Raw genomic sequence first — 12914 nt, 5'->3', positions numbered from 1 at the left:
ATCCCAATCTTGACACGTAGGCAGTCCTGCACCTCCGTCCCCACCTCATTTATTTCCTGCACGTGGCTGGCCACTGGCTTTCCCCGAGCCTGCAGCATCCACACCTACGTTTCTCTCTCCTCTGTTAATTCTCTGCGTTCTGTCTATTCTCCTAAAGCCACTATAGCAGCAGTTTCCCCCAATTTTTTTTCTCAGTGTTCCTTCCAGGAGGTAAATTTCCCAAGTCACAAGTATGGAAAATACCATATAATTGACATATGCAACCCCCCCTAAAAACATATAATGCATTTTATAGGAAGCTGCTACAAGACTTTACAGAAGAAAACCCTGTTTTAACCTCGTTTAGCCTAAAGTTTCCAGCTTCTCTGGCCACAGGATACATTTCCCCAGAGGAACACGGGTCTGGAGCAGCCAGGAAATGCCAGAGGCAAGAGCAGGGCTGCCCATCAGGGAGAAGGGCCTGAGTCTTCAGCCAGGCCGGGCAGGACTCTCATCCTCTCCAGATCAAAGTTCCCACCTCCAACGTATGAGGAGGGAATGGGACTACAGGCAGGTGAGTGCTAGCTGTCAGGAGTGGACAGGGAAAGGCCATTCTGAAACGGGGCCGAAAGACTGGAATCCTGCGGTAGCTGGCGGTAAGGTCTCGAGTGAGGAGATGATGGGCCGTGATAGGAAGGATGATGGAAAACTAGCACTGTGTTTAATGAGAAGGCCCAGAGGGCGCTGTGGCTGCAGTCGGTCTCCATTTGCAAGTTCACCTGCTCGCTGAGACATTGATCTGCGCCTCCCAATCCAATGCTCGCACTTCCGGTTATCGCGAGAGTGCAGCGGTGAGCTGGTCCAAGTGCCTATTCCGCAGGACCCTGGCTCCAGGCGGGACGAAGTGGCACTCTGCCTTCCCGTTTCAGCTCATCCTATAAATTGGTGTCCTTTCCATGGCCCAGTCGGGCCCCGTTTTCCAAATTTTTGCACTTAATCATTAGTGATTTTGTTGTGTAAAGTGGTCCCTAAGCGCGGGGAGGTGCTGTTAAAAACGGTGTAACTAACTCTAGAAAGAGGGCTCTGCTATTAGTCTACACAAACACCAAGGCACTCAATTCAACAGCCACTGAACCTGTGTAACAGAGAGCTCTTTATATATTAAGGGGATCGTGTATTTTTAAACAATTTCCAACTCACATGACCTGTAAGAGTACATTCTAAGATGATCTTTTTTTTTTTTTTTTAAATGAGGAAACAAACAGGGAAATTAAATGATTGGCTCACAATTTAAAAACAAATTCATGGCAGAGTCAAGAGCAGAGGAACAGCGGCTCTTTTTGGCTGGTCTTCCAGGAGGCCCGGTCTGAGCCTCCACACCAACAGGTGTGTATTTCTCCTGTTAGAACACGCAGACCCAAGGGAAAAGCCCCAAGACTGAAAGTCCACTTCAGTAAGCAGAGGGCAGGGAAGACCTAGTTAAAAGGATGCCACTCTAGTCTGGTAACTAATGGAGGGAAACTTACATGTGAGGAACATCTTGGGCAGCTGCAGAAGGAAATGGATCCCTATGGGGCTTGGCAGTGCTAACAAGAGTCTGGGAGTAGGGACAGTCACCCTACTAGTCCATGCATTCTACCAGGTACGGGAGCTTACTTTCCATGACCAGGAACAAGCACAAGGCAAGAGGCAGAATCAACGTGGACGATTAGACAGTCTCTGAGGAGGGTTAGCTGTAGGCAGTCCCCATCCTGGTCCGGTCTAGCTCAAGGGGCAGAAAACAGTCAGTTCAAGGGATAGTCTCTCCTCCATACCCTTCTTTCATAAAAGTAAACTACTTCTTTGACTGGGTCTACTTGAATAATTGAAAAATGAACAGGAAACCAATTTTTATGGTTTGTTTTCTCCAACAGATTTAATAATATTAGAATGTATGAAGAATAATTACTTTTTGTAACAGGTTACAAGAAAATGGAAACAAGTCATTAGTCTTACAATTTGTTGGAAGACAAATTCACTGACATTTTCTGAGGAAAAAACAACAAAGAAGTAAATAAACAAGATAGAATCTAGACAAAGGCACAGCACCTACCACAGCTTCACACTCTGAGCACAGTAGGCCCTCTGGGAGCAGAGGAGTCAGCTGGGTAAGGCTCACATTAGAAGCTGCATATACCTCTGACGGCATTCTGTCACAACAAAAGGCTCCATAAAATCCCTCCCAGAAAAAAGTGCAGCACAGAGCCTGGACAATCAGGAAAGCAACAGTAGCAGACACCCAGTACAAACAGTGTTTCTGGGTTAAAGATAGTATTTTGCAGGAAGCTGGAGCAGAAATAGACTTGCAGTTGGTAACTAAGTGGTCACTAGGTCATAATAATTTCACTAGGTCATAATAATTCCCTTTGGGAAGAAGTGCTTTATCTTGAAACTAATTATTCCACTTTTTGTTATATGGTTCATGCTTTTAAACTGCAGTTGTCTCAAACTTCTTGATGCTAAATTTCTAACTTCAGATAACTGCAGGCTGTCAAGAGAACCCTGGAGACAGACCACTGAAGCTGCTTTTGCAAGAAGCATGTTGCTGAGCTGCCTTGCGGTCTTTCCATGGTAACCGTGTAAAACTGAACTTACTTGATCAAGAATTATCCCTTCTCAAATAAAGTCATATTGAAGGAATTGTTTCTAAAAGAAGCTTTCAAACTAGTTCTTCAGGCATTTAAAAAATCTTCATATAAAAGTCTACTTCTTTAAAATATAAGAACAAACATGTTTCCATTTTAAAATCTCATTTTTAAGCGAAAATAAATTACAATGTGCTGAGATACTCTTCTCAGTGGCTCAGTGCTTACTTCAGATACACAGACCTGTATTTTTTGTACATCTTCATAAATTAGAGATACTGAAACAAAACTGTTAACTAAAATGGCACAATGACACAGCACTGGCTCAGGAAACGAATCGAGCCTTGAGTCTCAGGAATGAAAGACACTTGTCATTCTATCTGGATAGTCTTATGTACATATTAACAATCTATTCATTGTTTTAAAAACCCAGAAATTTCATAAAGCTATTTCAAAACTCAGAGCATAGAAGTGTAAAGAAACACAACAATGTATAATCTATTCCATTTGGTGATGTGTAAACTATATTAAAAGATAAAAAAACTTATCTATTGAATACAAATAGAATATAACAATGGAAAATGGGATTTAAGAAGTGATCTCAGGTCCACAGCTCTTCAGTTCTTCCAAATTTGTAGATCAGAGTGCTACAAAAATATTAAAATAAGTCATGAGGAAAAAACACAGGGAACAGGCAACAGAACATTCATTTTCAAAATGTGCTTTGACAGATGCCTCATGGTCCCTTTGCTTCAATTTCTAAACAAATACAATCACAAGAGAGCAGAAACAGTTAAACACCTTTCAAAGCCACAAGTGTGCAGGCCACAGTGCAGCAACAGAGCGCCCCGCCTGAGCACAGGTGAGGGAACAGAGTTGAGAGAGCAGGGAGGCCGGAGTGGCTAACATGTGAGCGGCAGAGTACAGGCAGCTCCAGAGAGGGGGTTCCCCTCAAGTTCCCATCAGTAGTTTCAGTGAAGAAAACAGTCAAGAAAAGGGAAAGACCCATTGGAAAGGAGAGCTCCCAGAGCCCCCACGGGCTGGCAGGACATTATAATCTCACACACAGAGTGGAAACCTCGGGGCATAGGGAGCATCAGGAAGAACACTCAGATGTCTCCGTTCTTAGTGAGGGGACACAGCAGCCTAAGCCACTCTGGTCCCGCCTAACAAAGCTGAAAAGCAAAACTCAAAAAGATCCAACTGTCCAGATGTCCTAACTGCACCCAGAACAAAGCTCAAAAATTTTAAAGAAATATGAAGAAGTGCAGCCCTCAATCACGCAAACAAGGAAGAAGAAGCAAACAGGGAAGAGAACCAAAATGAAGAGAAAATAGAAAGTCAACAGGAACAGACTCAGAACTGACACAATTAGAGGAGGACACCGAAGCAGTCACAAACTCCACAGGTTCAAGGTGGAGGACAGCCTGGGCATGTTCAGGGAGATGTGGGAATGTAAGAAAGACACAGATCAAGCTAACAGAGATTAAAAAAAATACACTGGATGGGAAGAACAGCAGATTAGACACTGTGGAAGTAGCCATCAGTGAACCTAAAAGAGTTGACAATAGAAACTATCCCAATCAAAACAGAGAAAGAGAAAAAGAAAAGCCACCAAGCACTGGTGAGCTGGGGGAGGCCTGCAAGCATTCTATAATGTACATGCCATAGGGCTCCCAGGAGGGAGGAGTGAACAGAAAAAAAATCTGAAAAAATAATGGCTGAAAAGATTTCAAATTTGATGAAAACTATAAACCCACAGATCCAAGAAACTCATGAACCCCAAGCAGAAGTAATATGAAGAAAGCTATCATAGCCTGACCAGGCTGTGGCACAGTGGATAGAGCATCAGACTGGGATGCTGCGGAAGACCCAGGTTCAAAACCCCAAGGTCGCAGGCTTGATCATGGGCTCATCTGGTTTAAGCAAAGATTATTTGAGCCCAAGGTCACTGGCTTGAGCAAGGGGTCACTAGGTCTGCTGCCCCCCCCCCCCCATCAAGGCACATATGAGAAAGCAATCAATGAACAACTAAGGTGCCGCAACAAAGAATTGATGCTTCTCATGTCTCCCTTCCTGTCTGTCTGCTCCTCTCTCTGTCTCTGTCATTAAAAAGAAAAAAGAAAACTATCATAATCAAATTGCTTAAAATCAGGACAAAAACAAAGTTCTTCAAGACTTAAATCTTAATAATTTTGTGGAGGGGGGATATAGTTTTATAAATGGATACTTTAAAAAAAATTTTATTGATTTTAGAGGGGAAAGGAGAGGGAGAGAGAGAGAGGAAGGGAGAGAGAAAAACACTGATTTGTTGTTTCACTTATTTATACATTCATTGGTTGGTTCTTTATTGTGCCCTGACCAGGAATCAAACCCACAACCTTGGTGTTTTGGGATGATCTCTAATTTACTGAGCTACCCAAACAGGACTGGCTGGATGCTGTTTGTAAAAAGCACTTTCCTTCAAATGAGCTACATATTAGAACTGTGTGTCTAACTAAACACATTTTAGATATATTTAGTGAGCAGTATTAAACATTTGTCTTTACAGTAAAAGACATTCATTCTGAAAACTACAGGCTATGGTCTTCATTTTGGGGGCTTTTTAGAAGACAGCCCCCAAATTAATAATTAATATTGTTTTATTTTAATATTTACTTTAAGTTATCTTAAAAACTTAATAAGAGCCTGACCAGGCAGTGAATAGAGCGTTGGATTGGGACACAGAGGACCCAAGTTTGAAAGCCCGAGGTCACCAGCTTGAACGTGGGCTCATCTGGTTTGAGCAAGGCTCACTAGCTTGAGCCCAAGGTCCACTGGCTTGAGCAAAGCTTGGTCTGCAGTAGTCCCCTGGTCAAGGCACATATGAGAGAGCAATCAATGAGAAACCAAGGTGCTGCAACTGATGCTTCTCATCTCTCTCCCTTCCTGCCTGTCTGTCCCTATCTGTCCCTCTCTCTGACTCTGACACACACACACACAAACTTAGTAAGAAAACACAATTCCCCAGCCAGGTTTTATATGCAACATGCATAGTATGTATTAATTCTGACTTCTTTCTTTTTTTAAATAAAGGTACCTGATTTTTTTTTAACGAAATAGAGTCTCTGGAGGCAGCAACCTGGGTTCAAACGCCAGCTCTCCATTTAAAAGGTGGCTGTCCTTAATTAGACTCTGTGCCTTATTTCTTCATCTATTAGAGGAGAACACCACCTGCTTTACACATTTAAGATCATTAAAAGAGAATAAAATAGTAACCTCTATGAAGCACCCAGCTGGGGTCTTGGCACAGAGCAGGTCCCTAACTGCATGGCTCATGTGGGCTCCTATGCTACAGCAGAGTCTTCACCTTTCAAAAGAAGTTCTACACATGTATACATGCATCTAGGGGACTTACACATCTTCTGCTGGACATGCTGCTCTCTTACAAGGAAGATGACATTGCTGCAAGTGTTCTAAGTGTGGGTAAAAAATTAGGCAACTTACCTTAAAAATATAAGTGCATTTTGAAAAAACACAGCTAGTCCTGGATAAACATCAGTATCTGCACACACAAAGTGAAACAGAAGATTACAACAGGCAACCGGCAGCAACAAAGTGTATGTGCTATTCACAGACATGCTCCGTATGTCACACAGCAGGACTGTTATTTCTTAACTCTAGGAAGTTGATAATGAAACTGAAATAAGAAGATAGTAATCTCATTAGCTCACAAAAAAGGGCTGCTCTCACTCTGGGTAAGAGATAGTGAACTTACTAGGTCTTTCTCTTGCCTACTTGCTCTGGGCTAGCTCCACCGCCCCTTTCTTTCCTATGGTCAACACAGAAACATAAAACCAGGAAAGAGACAGATAGATGGTAACACTCTGCCCATTTATTTTCTTTCATGAATCCTAGAGATTTATTGTGCAAATCTAACAGGTAGAAAAACGAACAGCATGATTCATCATCACGTCCCTTCTCTGAATCGTTCCTGGAGGAACACTGAATAGCTTCATAGGAAGAGAAAAGGGAAAATTGGAAACTACTTACATTTTCATGGGTATTTAACTTTTAAGAAACTACAAATGTTGATTAAAAATACTGGACAGTTTTGACCTTGTGCTATCATGGCAAATAATACAGTCGCATGGCGAAGAGCTCCAAGTCTGAGCCAGACCCATGCGTTTGAATCCTAACACTACCACTGACTAAATGTACGACCATGAACAAATTATTTAACCTCATTATGCCTTAATGTCTTCACCTGTAAAATGGGCATTATAACGGCACATAGCCCAGAGTATGAGAAACGTGGGACAAAGGAGACTGCTTAGAACAGTGTACCACAAAGTACTACATAAATGTTAGCTGCCATTGTGATTAGTAACCAGTCAAGAAAATCCGTACAGAAAAAAAGATCTGAAATATGTGTTAGAAATGCTCTCTGCAGTAAAAGCATATTCCATTTACAAAGAAAAGAGCATTTTTAGTGAGCAATGCTGGAGAAATAGGAAGTTGAGGTCCATAATCGAGAAGTCACTCAATGCATGCCAGCTCTTTTAAAAATTAAGATGGTGTACAACCTTTACAAACGGAGTACCTTCCTACACACCTTTCAAGAATGATAACTGATTCCTACTTTCATAACTGAAACTGGAAAGCTGCACGCGTTGCTTCAAGTCACTATGTTCTTTCCAAGGAAATCAGTAACAGCTGCCCAGCCTTCTGAGATACAATGAGCTTAAACACCCTTCCTGTGTGACCCCGTTCCTAGGAAGCAGGCAAATCTACACAGACCAAACGTAGATTTGTGGTTGGGTGGTGGGGAGTGATTGCTAGGAGGCCAGGGGTTTCTTTTTGGGGTGATGGTGATCAAGTTCTAAAATTGAACTGTGGTGATGGTAGCACAACTCTGTGGTTTCAAAACAAACTGTACACTTTAAATGGGTGAATTACATGATAGGCAAATTACATCTCAATAAAACTGTTTTTAAAAATGTATTTTCCTAAAAATAAAAAGCCCTTTCTTCTAATGATTTGCATACTAGAACTGTGTGTTCCATCGGCATTTGAATGAACTGAAATGACACACATATCTGGTGAGCAGTATTATTTAAACATTGCTCAACAACTACTGTCCTCTAGTACTGACTGACTCTGTACCGAGTATTCCAAAGACCTAATACTGATCAAACTATGAGACTTCAGGGATCCTATCAAGAGTATTAAAGGTCGGCTGAAGGTCAGGACAGAAGATGTGACAGTTAAGCAGAGTGACAACGAGATTCCAGAGCTGAAGGGGTCAGAGATGAATAAGCTGTGTTATCTGACACAGACTGCTGCCTTGGAGTGAAGGAAGTGAGTCAATGAAAACAGGTTCTTGAGATGCCTCTAGAACCCATGCTGAGACTCCCACTGGGTGACCAGCTCTGGTGCCTGGAGCAGTGGGGACCGCAGGATGATGTGCCTGGAGCTCACTCCTCTGCACCAACAGTTTCAGCATGAGGAACATACACATCTTCAGTCTTGCCCTTAAAAACTCCCCTTGTACCCATGACTGAAAAATTACAGTCTGGGTTAGAGAGAGGGGATACTGGTGAAAAGAAAGATATCGTGGTCCACAGCCCCTTATTTGAAATTATTAGGGCGAGGTATGCTTTGGAATTAAAAAGTCTTCAGATTTAAGGACGGTAACATGGGGTATAAATACCACACAGCAACCCCAGTGAGATATGGTCCAGCATTGCACCATCAAACACAACCACATTCCTGCACAGCAACATTTGAGGGCTTATTGAGCAGAATAATGACGATAACGAGCCCTGTGTCACTTCAGGTCAGGTATTGCTGCCAAACTGGTAATGAAAAAGTGACTTTCAGCTCATTGTGGATGCAGAATTGTGGCTAAGGGACTGAGACCCGCACAGGATTCTTGCTTTCACGACTATACCCTCAGTAAATGGGCCTCGAGCATAGAGCCTGGCTGTCTAGGCGAAGGAAGGAAATCGGGAACTCCAGAAATGGTTTCAAGTTCCCGGTCTGGTTTGTGACTTGCATGTCCTAACCAGGCGATCCCACTGCACTCAACCACCTCTGCAACTTACATACCTTCACGGACAGTCACATCTTCCAACAAACTGAGAAATTAAACTAAATTTTACTCTAGGTGGAGTTAACAGACAAAGCCAAACATAAAAGACATATCTGAATCTCTCCTATGAAATAAAGGAGGAATACTTACTTTGGGTAACATATGCACCAAAAAGAATCCACATGGAAGCAATAAGTGACCCAAACATCAACATGAAACCAATGAAGAGCCAAACTCGAGCACCTGTGTGGAGAACAGGCTTCATGATCATGCTCCTTTCTGCAGCCCCAGGTCTAAACACGTAACATTACGCATATCAGAGACAGTCACACATTTATATACACCTGCTCTAACAGTTAACTGAATGAAGATTTTTTAAAAACTAAAAGGGAAAGTTATCTTTTTTTTTCTGGCTAGAGAAAGGACTAGCTGAATAAACTAAACTAAGCTAACTTGATTAATTAAACCCTAACTGAAAATTTGCCCTGTTGTAAAAATTATCCAAGTAACTGCTCTGTTGGAAGTGGCCTGTGTATTTCAGCTAGCTGTCACCACAAAGGAACGAGACAGTGTGTGAATAAGGAGCCATGTTAAAGTCAGGCCATTACTCAGTGGGTGCAACACCTGAGCAAGCCCAGCAAATGGCTCGCCCTCGATTTCCAAAGCCCTCACAGAACCTGCACGATATGCACTGCCTAGAAGTAAGTGCAAACTGCATGGTAAGTTTCAGCTGCGAGGGAATGATCATGGAGTAAACGTAATGACTTAGTTTGGGTGAAGCATGGACTCTGGATCCAGAGAGACCCAAGGCAAATACAAAGTCTGCCCCTAAGCTAAGAAATGTAGGTAAGTTACAATAAAATTTTCTACAGAAAACAGTTAATAATAATGTAATCCACAGCAATGTCTGTTGATCAGTCTTTAAAAAAAATAATCACATAAATCATCCCATACTCTATGCACAACATTCTCACTTGCTAATGCATGCTTTCTTACTCTTTGCCCCCCCATTCCCTACATTAGCTGCTGAAGCTGGGGCACAAGACATGCACACACGCACATGCACATGCACACATACGCATGCACACGCACACACACTTTTAGCTTGGGCTTGTCTGCCATCTGTGACTGTCCCTTCAAACAACAGCATTGTACTGTGCACTTAAACGTCTGTTGAGAATAGGTCTCATGTGAAGTGTTCTTATGACCAAAAGCAATTTTTAATTAAAATTCTTTAAAAAAATGCTAAGCTCTTCACAGCTTCTTTATTTGGCTTAAAAATTATGCTACTAGGGGAAAAAATGCTATGATACTAATTTCACGACTCTATTTATATGAAATTCTAGAAAGGGCCAACTGCAGGGATAGAAAGCAGATCAGTGGTGGTTGGGAGGTGGGGGAGGGGACTAACTACAAAGGGGTGTGAGGGAACTTTCTGGAGTGATGGCAATGTTTGCTATCATGATTGTAGTGGCAGTTACACAACTGTACACATTTGTCAAAACTCACCAAACTGTACACTTTGTTGGTGAATTTTATTTTATATAAATTATACTCAACCAATCTGACAAATATATAAATTCATATATGTTACTACACCAGACAAAGAGACCAAATAGTTGTCAACTAGAATCAGCATAGCATGGTGGCTAAAGGCATGGGCTTAGAGCCAGACTGTTAGAGTTCATATCCTGACTCCACCACTTACTTACTTGTGAATTTGGACAGGCTATTTAAGCTCTCTGTGCCCTAGCTCCTTCATCTAAAAGTGAGGACATAGCGCTGGCTGGTTGGCTCAGTGGTAGAGCCTTGACCTGGTGTGTGGATATCCTAGGTTCGATTCCTGGTCAGGGCACGCAGGAGAAGGGCCCATCTGCTTCTCCACCCCTCCCCCTCTTGTTTCTCTCTCTCTCTCTCTCTCTCTCTCTCTCTTCTCCTCTCCTCCTGTAGCCAAGGCTCAATTAGAGTGAGTTGGCCCCAGGCGCTGAGGATGGTTCCATGGTCTCTGCCTCAGGTGATAAAAAATGGCCCCCCTAGCAATGGAGGAAGGGCCCCAGATGGGCAGAACATTGCCCCACAGTGGGTTTGGCAGGTAGATCCCAGTTGAGGTGCATGACAGAGTCTATCTCTGCATCCCCTTCTCTCACTAAATAAAAATAAAATTAAGGACAGTAAGAGCACTCACCTCATAGGAATATTGTGACGATTATATGAGTTAATGTGTGTAAAGCATTCAGGACAGTCTCTGAAATGCACTAAGTATTCTGTAAGTATTTCCTATTATTCTTAATCATCTTCCAAAATTTCCACCTACCCTAAATTTCTGGCCATAACCACAGATCACCCTCCCTAGTCCTTAAAGTTTGGAAACAGAACTCTTACCCCTATCTTCTCCCCACAAAGCATGCAAATTCCACTGAAAACAAACTCCTAGATTCTAAGAGAATGTCTTATAATCAAGTGAAAGAAAAATACTACTGGGTGACAATTCAAAAGAATTCAAACTCCAGAAATCTAACTTATATGTAGACAAACAGCATATTCTTTTAAACAATTTTGTTGCCATGTGTGGGTGGTTACTCAGGTAATCAGAACTAAATGTGAAAACTCTGTCGTCCTAGGTTCAATGTCCTAATGCGCACATACTTTGCTTGGTCAGCCATCTCAGAGGTCGTATTATTGGTCAATATTTGGGATAAGAATAATCCATCATTAGCACTGTAGAGTAACCTGGAGTACAGCATCCATTGGTTTTGAAAAGTAACATTTTATCTATACCCTATGGGCCATATAACATGACAAAAATAGTAATTTCTGGCAGTAATTTTCACTTTCTTAAGACTCTAAGTAACAGTGAAACTTTTTCTTAAAGTTAATTTTTGCCTGGCCTGTGGTGGCACAGTAGATAGAGTGTTGACCTGGAATGCTGAGGCCGTTGGTTTGAAGCCCTGGGCTTGCCTGGTCAAGGCACATATGACAAGCAATCAATGAACAATTAAAGTGAACCATTAGTTGATACTTCTCATTCCTGCCCCCCTTCTCTCTCTGTAAAATCAATAAATAAAATCTTTTTTAAAAAAACAAAGGTTATTACATACAAACTAGTCTGTAAAAAAAAAAAGTTAACTTTTTGAAATCCCATGCAATCATTCCAGACCTACATAAAAACTCACTAGAGGCTTTTTCTTTTCTGCTGCTAAGTCCCTCTTCCGCCTTTACCTGTTCTTCCTAAACAGCCGCTTTCGTAGCTGTCACCTCTCACCTGAGCATTGGACACAGCATTTATCCTGGAACAATACAAATCATCCACTGAGCTTTCAGAATGCTTAAATACTCACAGATATTTATTTACTATTTAGAAGGAAAACATTTCCTAACTAAAGTCAATATATGAATAACTGAACATACAGTCTTAATACTCGAGTGGATATAAATGTTACATTAGTCTTATTTTCCAAAAGTACACGCAGAAAATGCCCTTAATCTTAAGAGATGACTACTGCTTGTCTCGAGAGCTCATGACACAGAGGCCATTCTTCTGACTTCTTTACCTACTTTACGTTTATACATGAATGACTCGGTATGCCTTAACCCACTTCAAGGTTCTCATTACAATCAAGAGTAGTCTAAAGATTTCTCTATGTGTTAAGTCATTTTCTCAGATCCATTTCTAAAAGTCAGAGAACACTCGGTCTGTGTATAACAAACAGGCCCACTCTACTCATTTTGTTAGAGCAAGTTGCTTTTGTAGCAGGAACTGCCTTTTCTTAGCATCCTGAATCAATATAAGTAGTTCTATCTTCCACAATTTAAACTTTTAAAAAATTTCTGACAGTAGAATAAAATTCTATAATCTTAATGTTTAACATACTTTTTAATTATTAAAAGACATCCATGAAAAGCTTTCAAACTCTTCTATGAAGTGAGATAACAGACTGCCGAAAGTAATTTAATAATAAGGGAAAGCCCCTTCTTTCTCATTATAAAATACCACTGACTATAAAGAGCACCCTAATATTCAGAGATATTAAACTATAAAAAAAAATCTCAGGACTGGTAAAATACAATAAATAACCAGTTTAACAATTATAAGAAGAAAAATCCCATGATAATCTTTACAAATGCTAAAATAATATCTAAGTTAAGCACTCATTCCTGATTTTTAAAAATCTGAATAAAATGGGGATTTATCTATTTATTTATCTTTAAAGAAAACCCGTCAACTAAATTAAAAAGTT

At 41.2% G+C, this 12914-nt stretch overlaps 1 protein-coding gene across 3 annotated transcripts in view; it reads right to left on the bottom strand.

The window, feature by feature from the left end:
* Nucleotides 1-1141: 1141 nt before the first annotated feature.
* The window catches only part of TMEM50B (transmembrane protein 50B), a 46758-nt gene continuing 34985 nt past the window's right edge, over nucleotides 1142-12914 (bottom strand). For all 3 annotated transcript variants that reach the window (XM_066370305.1, XM_066370304.1, XM_066370306.1), the window contains exons 4-7: nucleotides 11896-11963; nucleotides 8827-8919; nucleotides 6090-6147; nucleotides 1142-3250 (exon numbers count right to left, since the gene is read on the bottom strand). In XM_066370305.1, the coding sequence (XP_066226402.1) occupies nucleotides 3205-3250; nucleotides 6090-6147; nucleotides 8827-8919; nucleotides 11896-11963 (265 nt within the window). In that variant the 3' untranslated portion in view covers nucleotides 1142-3204. The remainder of the gene's footprint in view (nucleotides 3251-6089; nucleotides 6148-8826; nucleotides 8920-11895; nucleotides 11964-12914) is intronic.

Source organism: Saccopteryx leptura, chromosome 2 (assembly GCF_036850995.1).
Source record: "Saccopteryx leptura isolate mSacLep1 chromosome 2, mSacLep1_pri_phased_curated, whole genome shotgun sequence".
Taxonomy (NCBI): domain Eukaryota; kingdom Metazoa; phylum Chordata; class Mammalia; order Chiroptera; family Emballonuridae; genus Saccopteryx; species Saccopteryx leptura.
This window is presented reverse-complemented; position numbering and strand designations above follow the sequence as displayed.